Source organism: Salmo salar, chromosome 05, assembly GCF_965601325.2.
Source record: "Salmo salar chromosome 05, fSalSal1, whole genome shotgun sequence".
In the NCBI taxonomy this organism is placed as follows: domain Eukaryota; kingdom Metazoa; phylum Chordata; class Actinopteri; order Salmoniformes; family Salmonidae; genus Salmo; species Salmo salar.
The window spans coordinates 72,648,994-72,667,500 of record NC_138295.1 but is presented as its reverse complement, the minus strand read 5'-3'; the positions used below and the strand labels follow the sequence as shown (position 1 = coordinate 72,667,500).

Below are 18,507 nucleotides of genomic sequence, written 5' to 3'. Positions count from 1 at the left end.
GGTCCTCCAACATCTAGCTACATTTGGTTACTTTGATGCTTTTCAGGGCTCATCTGTACTGGTAGTGACTTTTCTGCTGTAGTGATGTCATACACACCCATGATGTCGCTAGACCTCATAATTTAAATGTGGTCTGAAGTTCAGCTGATTCCCTGACACCATGTTATCTGTTGTATAGATCCTGCCACGCGAGTCAGGAGAAAGTTGGTTTTTATCACGGAACTATGGACTCCTGTTCTTCTCTGGCAGAGTAATGGTTATGTAGAGAGGATGATAGTCATATTGAACAGTAGGTGATCAGTGTTTCTCTCTGATTGAAACTATGTAACACTCCGGTGATGCTGAAGCCCAGTCTGGCTCAGACCTGTCACATCTTCATGACCACACACATGTGAGGAAATAGCCTATCAAGTGCATTCAACTTGTCATTCAAGCCTCATGAATATACACTCATTCACTCACATATTGGCGTGTTCTCAATCTTGAATACACATTTACATCAAGGTCAGTCGAGCAGGCAGACAAACAAACACTCATCAACATGTGCCCACACCCACAGTCTGTTTCCGCCTTTCACACTTTGAGTTTCCGTTGTACATTTGGGGAGGAGGGAGGAGGACTAGCTGGTGTTTCCTCTGTCAGTAGGAAAGAGTGACAGAATCAGGGAAAATAGGTGGAGAGGTTTTCATTATGAATAGTATTCCACAGACATAGAAAGAGCACCAATGTTGTGGTCGTGTGTGTGAGTGTTCACTATCAGAGTAGTATCACGGCAGGGAGATCAGTGAGTGTTCACTATCAGAGTAGTATCACGGCAGGGAGATCAGTGAGTGTTCACTATCAGAGTAGTATCACGGCAGGGAGATCAGTGAGTGTTCACTATCAGAGTAGTATCACGGCAGGGAGATCAGTGAGTGTTCACTATCAGAGTAGTATCACGGCAGGGAGATCAGTGAGTGTTCACTATTAGAGTAGTATCACGGCAGGGAGATCAGTGAGTGTTCACTATCAGAGTAGTATCACGGCAGGGAGATCAGTGAGTGTTCACTATCAGAGTAGTATCACGGCAGGGAGATCAGTGAGTGTTCACTATCAGAGTAGTATCACGGCAGGGAGATCAGTGAGTGTTCACTATCAGAGTCGTATCACGGCAGGGAGATCAGTGAGTGTTCACTATTAGAGTAGTATCACGGCAGGGAGATCAGTGAGTGTTCACTATTAGAGTAGTATCACGGCAGGGAGATCAGTGAGTGTTCACTATTAGAGTAGTATCACGGCAGGGAGATCAGTGAGTGTTCACTATTAGAGTCGTATCACGGCAGGGAGATCAGTGAGTGTTCACTATTAGAGTAGTATCACGGCAGGGAGATCAGTGAGTGTTCACTATTAGAGTAGTATCACGGCAGGGAGATCAGTGAGTGTTCACTATTAGAGTCGTATCACGGCAGGGAGATCAGTGAGTGTTCACTATTAGAGTAGTATCACGGCAGGGAGATCAGTGAGTGTTCACTATCAGAGTAGTATCACGGCAGGGAGATCAGTGAGTGTTCACTATCAGAGTAGTATCACGGCAGGGAGATCAGTGAGTGTTCACTATTAGAGTCGTATCACGGCAGGGAGATCAGTGAGTGTTCACTATTAGAGTAGTATCACGGCAGGGAGATCAGTGAGTGTTCACTATTAGAGTCGTATCACGGCAGGGAGATCAGTGAGTGTTCACTATTAGAGTAGTATCACGGCAGGGAGATCAGTGAGTGTTCACTATTAGAGTAGTATCACGGCAGGGAGATCAGTGAGTGTTCACTATTAGAGTCAGTATCACGGCAGGGAGATCAGTGAGTGTTCACTATTAGAGTAGTATCACGGCAGGGAGATCAGTGAGTGTTCACTATTAGAGTAGTATCACGGCAGGGAGATCAGTGAGTGTTCACTATTAGAGTAGTATCACGGCAGGGAGATCAGTGAGTGTTCACTATTAGAGTAGTATCACGGCAGGGAGATCAGTGAGTGTTCACTATTAGAGTAGTATCACGGCAGGGAGATCAGTGAGTGTTCACTATTAGAGTCGTATCACGGCAGGGAGATCAGTGAGTGTTCACTATTAGAGTAGTATCACGGCAGGGAGATCAGTGAGTGTTCACTATTAGAGTAGTATCACGGCAGGGAGATCAGTGAGTGTTCACTATTAGAGTCGACCGGCGGGGTCAGTGGGCACGGCGACCGGCGGGAGATCAGTGAGTGTTCACTATTAGAGTAGTATCACGGCAGGGAGATCAGTGAGTGTTCACTATTAGAGTAGTATCACGGCAGGGAGATCAGTGAGTGTTCACTATGGGCACGGCAGGGGTCAGTGAGTGCACGGGCCGGCGGGAGATCAGTGAGTGTTTCCGGTGCAGGACTGTTGTGGTTGGGTGGACACCCTAGCAGTGACGGTGACAGGAAGGTTGTGGTTTCTACACCCAGTCTACCATGAGTCAGATACAACACAAAGTAGAGTGGAGGAGAGGAAAGAGGAGGAGGGCAGAGAAGAGGCCAGGTCAGGCAGGTGTGAGTGACAAGCAGCCACACTCGATGATGTGCAGCACTGTGTACGTGTTAATAACAGTAGAAACAGAACCAGACTGATGTACAGATGGATCCCAAATACATCCCTAAGCTACAGACAGAGAACTAAAAGACTGAACACAAATACATCTCTAAGCTACAGACAGAGAACTAAAAGACTGAACACAAATACATCCCTAAGCTACAGACAGAGAACTAAAAGACTGAACACAAATACATCTCTAAGCTACAGACAGAGAACTAAAAGACTGAACACAAATACATCCCTAAGCTACAGACAGAGAACTAAAAGACTGAACACAAATACATCCCTAAGCTACAGACAGAGAACTAAAAGACTGAACACAAATACATCTCTAAGCTACAGACAGAGAACTAAAAGACTGAACACAAATACATCCCTAAGCTACAGACAGAGAACTAAAAGACTGAACACAAATACATCCCTAAGCTACAGACAGAGAACTAAAAGACTGAACACAAATACATCTCTAAGCTACAGACAGAGAACTAAAAGACTGAACACAAATACATCTCTAAGCTACAGACAGAGAACTAAAAGACTGAACACAAATAGGCCTCACAAATCCTCTTTCCTCTTCTGGAACACATGTTCCACTCTGCACCTGAGAACACCTGACAGGGCTAGCAGCAACCTCTCTCCTCTTGTAGGAGTCAGTATTCATGACTGAGAGCATAGCCTTTCTGAACGTGCTGTCCTCTATGAAGGCTAATCGTCTCAGTCCATCAGTATGGCTGTGCTCCACGGACCTCCAGGCTAACTCCCTTCTCCCTGGTCTACCCCCTCTCCTCCCCAGGGTTTGCCTTTCCAGACTGGGCCTACAAACCCGAGTCCAGCCCCGGCTCGCGACAGATCCAGCTGTGGCACTTCATCCTGGAGCTGCTGAGGAAGGAGGAGTACCATGATGTCATCGCCTGGCAGGGGGACTATGGAGAGTTTGTCATCAAGGACCCTGACGAGGTGGCCCGGTTATGGGGGGCCCGCAAGTGCAAACCCCAGATGAACTACGACAAGCTGAGCAGGGCACTCCGGTAAGGAAACTCAATGACACCAAGCGTGTCCAGCCCAATGTGCTGTTTACACACTGATCCTAATGCACATGGCTGTCTTATGGCAGTGATCCAGGCCCCAGTTACTCTTAAAGCTCGGGCTTAGGCCCCAGATGCAGGTTTATTGTTATGTTGTGCACATCTGCTTGACATGACCATGTCTCTCACACCTGCCTAAGCTGGCTGTTATGACTATGACACCAGCTCTCACCCCTAAAGCACTGTATACTGTAGGCCTATCATATTGGCACTGACCCTATCTCCCAATACACTGTATACTGTAGGCCTATCGTATTGGCACTGACCCTATCTCCCAATACACTGTATACTGTAGGCCTATCATATTGGCACTGACCCTATCTCCCAATACACTGTATACTGTAGGCCTATCATATTGGCACTGACCCTATCTCCCAATACACTGTATACTGTAGGCCTATCATATTGGCACTGACCCTATCTCCCAATACACTGTATACTGTAGGCCTATCATATTGGCACTGACCCTATCTCCCAATACACTGTATACTGTAGGCCTATCATATTGGCACTGACCCTATCTCCCAATACACTGTATACTGTAGGCCTATCATATTGGCACTGACCCTATCTCCTAATACACTGTATACTGTAGGCCTATCATATTGGCACTGACCCTATCTCCTAATACACTGTATACTGTAGGCCTATCATATTGGCACTGACCCTATCTCCTAATACACTGTATACTGTAGGCCTATCATATTGGCACTGACCCCATCTCCCAATACACTGTATACTGTAGGCCTATCATATTGGCACTGACCCTATCTCCCAATACACTGTATACTGTAGGCCTATCATATTGGCACTGACCCTATCTCCCAATACACTGTATACTGTAGGCCTATCATATTGGCACTGACCTTATCTCCCAATACACTGTATACTGTAGGCCTATCATATTGGCACTGACCCTATCTCCCAATACACTGTATACTGTAGGCCTATCGTATTGGCACTGACCCTATCTCCCAATACACTGTATACTGTAGGCCTATCATATTGGCACTGACCCTATCTCCCAATACACTGTATACTGTAGACCTATCATATTGGCACTGACCCTATCTCCCAATACACTGTATACTGTAGGCCTATCATATTGGCACTGACCCTATCTCCCAATACACTGTATACTGTAGGCCTATCATATTGGCACTGACCTTATCTCCCAATACACTGTATACTGTAGGCCTATCATATTGGCACTGACCCTATCTCCCAATACACTGTATACTGTAGGCCTATCGTATTGGCACTGACCCTATCTCCCAATACACTGTATACTGTAGGCCTATCATATTGGCACTGACCCTATCTCCCAATACACTGTATACTGTAGGCCTATCATATTGGCACTGACCCTATCTCCCAATACACTGTATACTGTAGGCCTATCATATTGGCACTGACCCTATCTCCCAATACACTGTATACTGTAGGCTTATCGTATTGGCACTGACCCTATCTCCCAATACACTGTATACTGTAGGCCTATCATATTGGCACTGACCCTATCTCCCAATACACTGTATACTGTAGGCCTATCATATTGGCACTGACCCTATCTCCCAATACACTGTATACTGTAGGCCTATCATATTGGCACTGACCCTATCTCCCAATACACTGTATACTGTAGGCCTATCGTATTGGCACTGACCCTATCTCCCAATACACTGTATACTGTAGGCCTATCATATTGGCACTGACCCTATCTCCCAATACACTGTATACTGTAGGCCTATCATATTGGCACTGACCCTATCTCCCAATACACTGTATACTGTAGGCCTATCATATTGGCACTGACCCTGCAGTTTGGGAATAATTTAGTCATTTTCTGCTTAGGGTACTTTGCGGTTGTCACTGGTTACCACAGCCACAAAGTCAAAATTGGCTATATTGTAAAAATGAATGAAAACTAAAAATTGTATAAAGTCTAGGCCTCCTCACCAAACAGATGTCCTGGACGTAACTCATCCCCATGTAGTGTTCAATGTAGTATTGTTAATCAATTCTAAAAAATCCAAGGAACAGACATAATACACTAAATCCAATGTCTGTATATCAAAAAGAAGACAGATTTTGGTTTGTAACCCTGACTAATGTAGCCCAGTTTCATGGCACTATTCTGTTACGCTATATTACATCCGTTTTCTTATATAAAATAGGTGTCTTGACTGTGATATGAGCGTCTTGTCTGCTAAATGAACAAAACAAGGCTATGCCATTGCACAGCCATAGGCTTCTACAAGCAAGCGCCACATTGCTGAGGTTACGACCTTTTTCAAGATTGTGTTCACCAATATAATACAACCTGATGACATTACAGTTTCAATGAATTCATCTTAAATGGCACTTGTTTTTTCATTGACTGAATATACACTGCTCAAAAAAATAAAGGGAACACTTAAACAACACAATGTAACTCCAAGTCAATCACACTTCTGTGAAATCAAACTGTCCACTTAGGAAACAACACTGATTGACAATAGATTTCACATGCTGTTGTGCAAATGGAATAGACAACAGGTGGAAATTATAGGCAATTAGCAAGACATCCCCAATAAAGGAGTGGTTCTGCAGGTGGGGACTACAGACCACTTCTCAGTCCCTATGCTTCCTGGCTGATGTTTTGGTCACTTTTGAATGCTGGCGGTGCTTTCACTCTAGTGGTAGCATGAGACGGAGTCTACAACCCACACAAGTGGCTCAGGTAGTGCAGCTCATCCAGGATGGCACATCAATGCGAGCTATGGCAAGAAGGTTTGCTGTGCCTGTCAGCGTAGTGCCCAGAGCATGGAGGCGCTACCAGGAGACAGGCCAGTACATCAGGAGACGTGGAGGAGACCGTAGGAGGGCAACAACCCAGCAGCAGGACCGCTACATCCGCCTTTGTGCAAGGAGGAGCAGGAGAAGCACTGCCAGAGCCCTGCAAAATGACATCCAGCAGGCCACAAATGTGCATGTGTCTGCTCAAACGATCAAAACAGACTCCATGAGGGTGGTATGAGGGCCCGACGTCCACAGGTGGGGGTTGTGCTTACAGCCCAACACCGTGCAGGACGTTTGGCATTTGCCAGAGAACACCAAGATTGACAAATTCGCCACTGGCGCCCTGTGCTCTTCACAGATGAAAGCAGGTTCACACTGAGCACATGTGACAGACGTGACAGAGTCTGGAGACGCCGTGGAGAACGTTCTGCTGCCTGCAACATCCTCCAGCATGACCGGTTTGACGGTGGGTCAGTCATGGTGTGGGGTGGCATTTCTTTGGGGGGCCGCACAGCCCTCCATGTGCTCGCCAGAGGTAGCCTGACTGCCATTAGGTACCGAGATGAGATCCTCAGACCCCTTGTGAGACCATATGCTGGTGCGGTTGGCCTTGGGTTCCTCCTAATGCAAGACAATGCTAGACCTCATGTGGCTGGAGTGTGTCAGCAGTTCCTGCAAGAGGAAGGCATTGATGCTATGGACTGGCCCGCCCGTTCCCCAGACCTGAATCCAATTGAGCACATCTGGGACATCATGTCTCGCTCCATCCACCAACGCCACGTTGCACCACAGACTGTCCAGGAGTTGGCGGATGCTTTAGTCCAGGTCTGGGAGGAGATCCCTCAGAAGACCATCCGCCACCTCATCAGGAGCATGCCCAGGCGTTGTAGGGAGGTCATACAGGCACGTGGAGGCCACACACACTACTGAGCCTCATTTTGACTTGTTTTAAGGACATTACATCAAAGTTGGATCAGTCTGTAGTGTGGTTTTCCACTTTAATTTTGAGTGTGACTCCAAATCCAGACCTCCATGGGTTGATAAATTGGATTTCCATTGATTATTTTTGTGTGATTTTGTTGTCAGCACATTCAACTATGTAAAGAAAAAAGTATTTAATAAGTTTATTTTTTTCATTTAGATCTAGGATGTGTTGTTTAAGTGTTCCCTTTATTTTTTTGAGCAGTATATATGAGGCAATTTAGCAATTCAGATTCGTTATCTATAATGGTTATGATAAATGAGGCATTGTTGCACACTGTAGGCATAAACAGAAGATAAATGCGCACATATTTGTTTCCTGTGCCGCCCTTGTTCTAAAAATAGTACTCGAGCGATTTAAAAAAATCATGCGAGAACTGGAACAGTCCAAAAGGCCAATTGTCCATCCCTACTGTATAACTAGTCTGACCACATGCAGCCTATCACATGTGACTCTGAAGCCCATCGTTTATGGACACCAACTCAGGTCCCATATAGCCTTCTCTTATGGCACTGACCCTAACACCCATTAGGGCCTCTCCGTTACGGCAATGACCCCCATACACTGTGACACCAATTCAAGCTATTTTGGTGATGACCCTAGGCTTACTGTTAGGTCTGTGACCCTGTAGTGTAACGAGCCAGTAATCCTTCCATCCAGGCCTCAGGCTGCACAGTATCATCCCCCAGGCGGCTCACTGCTTAGCCTGGATTTGTCACACAGACTCTGTCCTGATCTACCTCTCAGCTACACACACTCACCGTAACACACAATTTACTCACTGACAGCAACACAACAGACTTTGACATACACTTTGGACTAATCTGTACAGTCTAGAATAATACGTAGGTGACACATTGCAATGCAATTGCTTCGATCAGGACAGAGAATAGGAGCCATAACCTGGGAGAACTACACAGTTCAACAGCCAAGTATCTAACCTGACCAGTCGCCCCTGACCAGTCGCCCCTGACCAGTCACCCCTGACTGTTTGAATGGGCTGGCTTGTAGTCTCTTGTATTTCTGACTTCACTGGACAAAGATTAGACTAAGCACTGATAAACCACACATAATCTGGAAGCAGTGAGAGCAGAAGAGCGATGGGGTCACCCTGTTTAGGGTTGGGCTTACGTAAGGTCTCTACTGTGGTGTGATTAACATGGTGTCTGTTGCAGATGGGGTCTGATGAGGACAGGCTGGTTTAACACACTAATTGCAAATCACAGTTTGGAGGGAGGGGGGTGTTTTTCCTTTTGTATTAATTCCTCATTGAATAAGTCCTTTTGGGTCTTAATACATCTTAATGATGTGAGATCCCTCCTCTTCTTCCTTATTCTCTCCTCACGCTACCTCACTCTTCTCTTCCTCTCATCCTCTCCTCACCCCTTCTCATTTCCTCTGGTCTCATCCTCCTTATAGTCTATGGGTAGTGTCCAGTAGAGTCACAGTATTGGAACAGATATGGAGCTTAGTCCACCAGTATGTAATTAATTAATTAATTAATTAATTAATTTATATATATAGTACCAGTCAAAAGTTTGGATACACCTACTCATTCCAGGGTTTGTCTTTATTTAAAAACATATTTTCTACATTCATCACAGCCTTCCTCCTCTTTCACTCTGCTCCGCTTTGTATCTTTCTCTCCATCTTTCCTTCTGTAGCGTCTCTCTCCCTCATATCTCTGACCTTAACACACATACTTATTTCTATCTTTGTGGAGACCTAAAATTGATTTCCTTTCAAAATCCTATTTTCTCTAACCTTACTACCTAAACCTACCGCCTAACCCTACCACCTAAACCTAATCCTACCGCCTAACCCTACCACCTAAACCTAACCCTACCACCTAACCCTACCACCTAACCCTAACCCTACCGCCTAACCCTACCGCCTAAACCTAACCCTACCACCAAACCCTACCACCTAACCCTAACCCTACCGCCTAACCCTACCACCTAAACCTAACCCTACCGCCTAACCCTACCACCTAACCCTAACCCTACCGCCTAACCCTACCACCTAACCCTACCACCTAACCCTACCGCCTAACCCTACCGCCTAACCCTAACCCTACCGCCTAACCCTAACCCTACCGCCTAACCCTACCACCTAAACCTAACCCTACCGCCTAACCCTACCACCTAAACCTAACCCTACCGCCTATCGCCTAACCCTACCGCCTAAACCTAACTACCGCCTAACCCTAACCCTACCGCCTAACCCTACCACCTAAACCTAACCCTACCGCCTACCGCCTAACCCTACCACCTAAAACTAACCCTACCGCCTAACCCTACCACCTAAACCTAACCCTACCGCCTAACCCTACCGCCTAACCCTACCACCTAAACCTAACCCTACCGCCTACCGCCTAACCCTACCACCTAAACCTAACCCTACCGCCTAACCCTACCGCCTACCGCCTAACCCTACCACCTAAAACTAACCCTACCGCCTAACCCTACCACCTAAACCTAACCCTACCGCCTAAACCTAACCCTACCGCCTAACCCTACCGCCTAACCCTAACCCTACCGCCTAAACCTAACCCCCTACCGCCTAACCCTACCGCCTAACCCTAACCCTACCGCCTAACCCTACCACCTAACCCTACCGCCTCCTAACCCTAACCCTACCGCCTAACCCTACCGCCTAACCCTACCACCTAAACCTAACCCTACCGCCTAACCCTACCGCCTAACCCTACCGCCTAACCCTACCGCCTAACCCTAACCCTACCGCCTAACCCTACCACCTAAACCTAACCCTACCGCGTAACCCTACCGCCTAAACCTACCGCCTAAACCTAACCCTACCGCCTAAACCTAACTCTACCGCCTAACCCTACCGCCTAAACCTAACCCTACCGCCTAACCCTACCGCTACCGCCTAACCCTACCGCCTAACCCTATCCCTACCGCCTAACTCTACCGCCTAACCCTATCCCTACCGCCTAACCCTACCACCTAACCCAAACCCTACCACCTAACCCTACCGCTTAACCCTACCGCCTAAACCTAACCCTAGCGCCTAACCCTAGTGCCTAAACCTAACCCTAGCGCCTAACCCTAGTGCCTAACCCTACTGCTTAACCCTACCGCCTAAACCTAACCCTAGCGCCTGACCCTAGCGCCTAAACCTAACCACCTCACCCTAACCCTACCCGCCTAAACCTAACCCTACCGCCTAAACCTAACCCTACCGCCCGCCTAAACCTAACCCTACCGCCTAACCCTAACCCTACCGCCTAAACCTAACCACCTCACCCTAACCCTACCGCCTAAACCTAACCCTACCGCCTAAACCTAACCCTACCGCCTAAACCTAACCCTACCGCCTAAACCTACCACCTAACCCTACCACCTAAACCTAACCCTACCGCCTAACCCTACCGCCTAACCCTATCCCTACCGCCTAACCCTACCGCCTAAACCTAACCCTTCCACCTAAACCTACCACCTAACCCTACCACCTAAACCTAACCCTACCGCCTAACCCTACCGCCTAAACCTAACCCTACCACCTAACCCTACCTCCTAAACCTACCACCTAACCCTACCACCTAAACCTAACCCTACCGCCTAAACCTAACCCTACCGCCTAAACCTAACCCTACCGCCTAAACCTAACCCTACCGCCTAAACCTACCACCTAACCCTACCACCTAAACCTAACCCTACCGCCTAACCCTACCGCCTAAACCTAACCCTTCCGCCTAAACCTACCACCTAACCCTACCACCTAAACCTAACCCTACCGCCTAACCCTACCGCCTAAACCTAACCCTACCACCTAACCCTACCTCCTAAACCTACCACCTAACCCTACCACCTAAACCTAACCCTACCGCCTAAACCTAACCCTACTGCTTAACCCTACCGCCTAAACCTAACCCTAGCGCCTGACCCTAGCGCCTAAACCTAACCACCTCACCCTAACCCTACCGCCTAAACCTAACCCTACCGCCTAAACCTAACCCTACCGCCTAAACCTAACCCTACCGCCTAACCATAACCCTACCGCCTAAACCTAACCACCTCACCCTAACCCTACCGCCTAAACCTAACCCTACCGCCTAAACCTAACACTACCGCCTAAACCTAACCCTACCGCCTAAACCTACCACCTAACCCTACCACCTAAACCTAACCCTACCGCCTAACCCTACCGCCTAACCCTATCCCTACCGCCTAACCCTACCGCCTAAACCTAACCCTTCCGCCTAAACCTACCACCTAACCCTACCACCTAAACCTAACCCTACCGCCTAACCCTACCGCCTAAACCTAACCCTACCACCTAACCCTACCTCCTAAACCTACCACCTAACCCTACCACCTAAACCTAACCCTACCGCCTAAACCTAACCCTACTGCCCCTAAACCTTACCACCTCACCCTAACCCCTACCACCTAACCCTACCGCCTAACCCTACCGCCTAAACCTAACTCTACCGCCTAAACCTAACCCTACCGCCTAAACCTAACTCTACCGCCTAAACCTTACCACCTCACCCTAACCCTACCACCTAACCCTACCGCCTAAACCTAACCCTACACCCTACCGCCTAACCCTACCGCCTAAACCTAACCCTACCACCTAACCCTACCGCCTAAACCTAACCCTACCGCCTAAACCCTACCACCTAACCCTACCGCCTAAACCTAACCCTACACCCTACCACCTAACCCTACCGCCTAACCCTACCGCCTAACCCTACCGCCTAAACCTAACCCTACACCCTACCGCCTAACCCTACCGCCTAACCCTACCGCCTAAACCTAACCCTACCGCCTAACCCTAACCCTACCACCTAACCCTACCACCTAACCCTACCACCTCACCCTAACCCTACCGCCTAACCCTACCGCCTAAACCTTACCACCTCACTCTACCGCCTAACCCTAACCCTACCATCTAACCCTAACCCTACCGCCTAAACCTTACCACCTCACCTTAACCCTACCGCCTAACCCTACCGCCTAACCCTACCGCCTAAACCTTACCACCTCACTCTACCGCCTAACCCTAACCCTGCCGCCTAAACCTAACCCTACCGCCTAAACCTAACCCTACCGCCTAAACCTTACCACCTCACCCTAACCCTACCGCCTAAACTAACCCTACCGCCTAAACCTAACCCTACCGCCTAAACCTAACCCTACCGCCTAACCCTAACCCTACCACCTAACCCTACCGCCTAAATCTAACCATACCGCCTAAACCTAACCCTACCGCCTAAACCTAACCCTAATTGTAACCCTAAACCAAACCCCTAAGCGTAAAATAGCCTTTGTCCCTCTGGATAGAAGAACAAGAACACACACACACACACACACACACACACACACACACACACACACACACACACACACACACACACACACACACACACACTAATCCTCACTGTGGGAGTGTGAATTTCACAGTGGCTGTGGGAGCAGGAGACAGGAATGACGCAGGGACCAGAGTCATGTGTCCTCTTGGAGAGTCAAGTCACAGGCACACTGGATTACAATAGTATTCCTGATAAGGGAAATCACCATGTGCTCACTATACAGGAAACTGTAAGATCATGGGGCTGGGTGATTGAAGTGCAGGGGCTTGAAAACATGCGTTTGAACTGTGTGTGTGAGAGAGTGTGTGTAAGTTAACTCCAGCTGAAGTCCTGGGTACCACACTGACTTTGGTCTCCAGATTTCTCCCATATGTGTGGAGCAAGGTGGCCCACTCTGTCATGTGTTCCATATGTGTGGAGCAAGGTGGCCCACTCTGTCATGTGTTCCATATGTGTGGAGCAAGGTGGCCCACTCTGTCATGTGTTCCATATGTGTGGAGCAAGGTGGCCCACTCTGTCATGTGTTCCATATGTGTGGAGCAAGGTGGCCCACTCTGTCATGTGTTCCATATGTGTGGAGCAAGGTGGCCCACTCTGTCATGTGTTCCATATGTGTGGAGCAAGGTGGCCCACTCTGTCATGTGTTCCATATGTGTGGAGCAAGGTGGCCCACTCTGTCATGTGTTCCATATGTGTGGAGCAAGGTGGCCCACTCTGTCATGTGTTCCATATGTGTGGAGCAAGGTGGCCCACTCTGTCATGTGTTCCATATGTGTGGAGCAAGGTGGCCCACTCTGTCATGTGTTCCATATGTGTGGAGCAAGGTGGCCCACTCTGTCATGTGTTCCATATGTGTGGAGCAAGGTGGCCCACTCTGTCATGTGTTCCATATGTGTGGAGCAAGGTGGCCCACTCTGTCATGTGTTCCATATGTGTGGAGCAAGGTGGCCCACTCTGTCATGTGTTCCATATGTGTGGAGCAAGGTGGCCCACTCTGTCATGTGTTCCATATGTGTGGAGCAAGGTGGCCCACTCTGTCATGTGTTCCATATGTGTGGAGCAAGGTGGTCCACTCTGTCATGTGTTCCATATGTGTGGAGCAAGGTGGCCCACTCTGTCATGTGTTCCATATGTGTGGAGCAAGGTGGCCCACTCTGTCATGTGTTCCATATATGTGGAGCAAGGTGGCCCACTCTGTCATGTGTTCCATATTTGTGGAGCAAGGTGGCCCACTCTGTCATGTGTTCCATATGTGTGGAGCAAGGTGGCCCACTCTGTCATGTGTTCCATATGTGTGGAGCAAGGTGGCCCACTCTGTCATGTGTTCCATATGTGTGGAGCAAGGTGGCCCACTCTGTCATGTGTTCCATATGTGTGGAGCAAGGTGGCCCACTCTGTCATGTGTTCCATATGTGTGGAGCAAGGTGGCCCACTCTGTCATGTGTTCCTTATATGTGGAGCAAGGTGGCCCACTCTGTCATGTGTTCCATATGTGTGGAGCAAGGTGGCCCACTCTGTCATGTGTTCCATATGTGTGGAGCAAGGTGGCCCACTCTGTCATGTGTTCCATATGGGGATGGTTGCTACAATGTGTCTTTTATTGGTCTTTAGTGCCATCAATCCTCTTACCACATTACTATTGATGTGAATCTGAGAGTGTTTGTTGTGGTGACAGACGCATGGCCTCACATACCGCTCTTGTGTGTGTGTGTGTGTGTGTGTGTGTGTGTGTGTGTGTGTGTGTGTGTGTGTGTGTGTGTGTGTGTGTGTGTGTGTGTGTGTGTGTGTGTGTGTGTGTGTGTGTGTGTGTGTGTGTGTGTGTGTGTGTGTGTGTGTGTGTGTGTGGAATGGAACAAAGTGCCAAATGCAGTTGATCAGGGATGATGTATTTATTGTTGTTGCTCTGAGTGAAATGTATGAACAGTGCTTTATCAGAGATATTAATCACAGTGATAGAGAGACTGGTTCACAGCACTTGGAGGTAAACCTGTTCCATAGACATTATTGTGCTCTGTAGTCCCAGTCCCAGTGTGGATGCCCTCTCCACCCAGTGCTCAGAGAGAGAGAGGGGTGGAGAGGGAGAGTGGACAATGGCATCAGTGTACTGGTTGGAGGGCTATGGGAGTAAACCAAGATGGCAGTGGCACAGTAAAGCCCTGGGTCTCTCTCTCTGGTCCCAGTACCATGTTGTGGTCTGGTCCTCTGATGGGGTCATGATGTTGACTGTTAGCAGCTCATACAGGTCAGAGGTCAGAGGTTCCATTCACCACAGCTGGTAAAGATTACCATCAGGCGCTGTAGGATACCCCTCCCCTTCTCTCACACACACACCGACCGTGTTCACTCCGTGTGTGTTTGATGGAGCAGGACTGCTGGGACACCACTGTGACTGGGACTGTTACTAGATCAGGAGTCCCGGCCTGACAACAGAGCCTATTGTAGAGAGAGAACGAGGGAGAGGAGGGCGGGTGACTGTATGAGTTTGTGTTAAGTGTGTTGTACATTTATTGTCCCGTGTGTGTGTGTGGTGTGTGTACACATCTCATTGTCCAGGATAGAATGAGTCTTTTATTTGCTGTGTGGGCAGAACACACACACACCCAGAGTACACTTGACCACACGCTTGTGCCCATAGAGCATGTGACTGGCCTAATCAGACTCCAGCTAGATCCTCATCTCCACACACACACACCCTCTTAGAGCATGTGACCAGCCTAGCTAGACCCTCATCTTTACTTACACACACACACACACACACACACACACACACACACACTACAGTTCAGCCACCCACTAACACTGGTCACACACACCAGGTTTTCCAGTAGTGTTCAGTCTCACGTGCATAAAGCCACACACCTGAGTGTGAGCAGCTGGTGTGACGAGAGGCAGAAAATAAACAGGGACTCATGGAGGGCTTGTAATCCTGACTTCCTGTTAGTCAGTGCCTAGTTACTGTACTACAATGTGTGTGTCTGTGCCTGTCTGTGTGGAGGGAGAGGGAGCCAGAGAGCAGCTATTTGACAATACATGGTGTGTGTGTGTATAGAGAGCAGCTATATGACAGTAGATGGTAGAGGTCGACCGATTAATCGGAATGGCCGATTAATTAGGGCCGATTTCAAGTTTTCATAACAATTGGTAATCGTTTTTTTTGGCCACCGATTCTTATCTATTTTTTTTTTTTTTTTAACACCTTTATTTAACTAGGCAAGTCAGATTAAGAACACATTCTTATTTTGAATGACAGCCTAGGAACGGGGGTTAACTGCCTTGTTCAGGGGCAGAACAACAGATTTTTACCTTGTCACCTCGGGGATTCGTTTTTGCAACCTTCCGGTTACTAGTCCAACGCTCTAACCACCTGCCTTACATTGCACTCCACGAGGAGCCTGCATGGCAGGCTGACTACCTGTTACGTGAGGGCAGCAAGAAGCCAAGGTAAGTTGCTAGCTAGCATCGAACTTATCTTATAAAAAAACGATCAATCTTAACATAATCACTAGTTAACTACACATGGTTGATGATATTACTAGTTTATCTAACGTGTCCTGCGTTGCATATAATCGATGCGTTGCCTGTTCATTTCTCATTGAATCACAGCCTAATTCGACAAACGGGTGTTGATTTAACAAGCACATTTGCGAAAAAAGCACTGTCGTTGCACCAATGTACCTCACCATAAACATCAATGCCTTTCTTTAAAATCAATACACAAGTATATATTTTTAAACCTGCATATTTAGTTAATATTGCCTGCTAACATGAATTTCTTATAACTAGGGGAGTTGTGTCACTTCTCTTGCGTTCCGTGTAAGCAGTCAGGGTATATACAGCAGTTTTGGGCCGCTTGGCTCATTGCGAACTTTGAAGTCCATTTATTCCTAACAAAGGCCGTAATTAATTTGCCAGAATTGTACATAATTATGACATAACATTGAAGGTTGTGCAATGTAACAGGAATATTTAGACTTAGGGATGCCACCCGTTAGATAAAATACGGAACGGTTCCGTATTTCACTGAAAAAATAAACATTTCGTTTTCGAAATGATAGTTTCCGGATTCGACCATATTAATGACCTAAGGCTCGTATTTCTGTGTGTTATTATGTTATAATTAAGTCTATGATTTGATATAGCAGTCTGACTGAGCGGTGGTAGGCAGCTGCAGGCTCGTAAGCATTCATTCAAACAGCACCTTCGTGCGTTTTGCCAGCAGCTCTTCACAATTCTTCAAGCATTGTGCTGTTTATGACTTCAAGCCTATCAACCCCCGAGATTAGGCTGGTGGAACCCATGTGAAATGGCTAGCTAGTTAGCCGGGTGCGCGCTAATAGCGTTTCAAACGTCACTCGCTCTGAGACTTGGGAGTGGTTGTTCCCCTTGCTCTACATGGGTAATGCTGCTTCGAGGGTGGCTGTTGTCGATGTGTTCCTGGTTCGAGCCCAGGTAGGAGCGAGGAGAGGGACGGAAGCTATACTGTTACACTGGCAATACTAAAGTGCCTATAAGAACATCCAATAGTCAAAGGTATATGAAATACAAATCGTATAGAGAGAAATAGTCCTATAATTCCTATAATAACTACAACCTAAAACTTCTTACCTGGGAATATTGAAGACTCATGTTAAAAGGAACCACCAGCTTTCATATGTTCTCATGTTCTGAGCAAGGAACTTAAATGTTAGCTTTTTTTTACATGGCACATATTGCACTTTTACTTTCTTCTCCAACACTTTGTTTTTGCATTATTTAAACCAAATAGAACATGTTTCATTATTTATTTGAGGCTAACTTGATAGTATTTATGTATTATATTAAGTTAAAATAAGTGTTCATTCAGTATTGTTGTAATTGGCATTATTACAAATAAATAAATAATCGGTATCGGCTTTTTTGGTCCTCCAATTATCGGTGTTGAAAAATCATAATCGGTCGACCTCTAGTAGATGGTGTGTGTTTAAAGAGACCATCTATATGACAATAGATGGTGTGTGTGTAGAGAGAGAGAGAACAGATTACTCTGTATCAAGCAGCCATATTGCTTTGAAACTGACAGTATGAAGAGGCTAGCTGTGTTCCAATAGACAGGGCAGCTATATGACTAGAAGGATGGTTAGGCCATGGTCACTGTTAAGAGGATTCCAATATCCCCTACTTTCTCTTCCTCTCATCTGTCCTCTCTTCTCTCTGATCCCTCTGTCCTCTTCTCATCTCTGATCCCTCTGTCCTCTTCTCTATCATATCTGATCCCTCTGTCCTCTCTCCATCAACTCTGGGAATTCCACAGCACTGTCTTGATTACATTTTCCAGGAAATGACCCATCCCTCTGTTCTCCCTCTCCACTCTCATCTCATGCTCTCTCATCACTCTCTCGCTGTCTATTCCCCTCTCTCTCTCTCTTTGGTGTATGCCTACTTCTCTATTTTGTCTGATCAGCCAGTTTAGTTGTTTGTAATCGTGGGTGTAATCCCTGTCCTGCAATCTCACACACATACTGTATACACACAATCTCACACACATACAACAAATAGTGCACCCATAAACCCATTGCATATTTTCCTGGAAGTCTCTCACTAAGTCTAAATCCACATGGTTATTGTTACATCTGATTATGACTGGATGAAGGTTTTTAGGTGTGTGTGTTCACCTTTGTGTGTGTGGAGTGTGTCAGGGCTGGGTGGGGGGGGGCAGCTAAACACAGACCCTCAAAGAATCTTTATTCTC

General features: G+C 47.2%; 1 protein-coding gene across 1 annotated transcript in view; it reads left to right on the top strand.

The window, feature by feature from the left end:
• LOC106576393 (Ets2 repressor factor like 3) overlaps positions 1-18,507 on the top strand; it is an 80,104-nt gene that overhangs the window by 46,951 nt on the left and 14,646 nt on the right. The window contains 1 exon segment of the mRNA XM_045718726.2: positions 3,384-3,618. Coding sequence (XP_045574682.2) covers positions 3,384-3,618 — 235 coding nt within the window.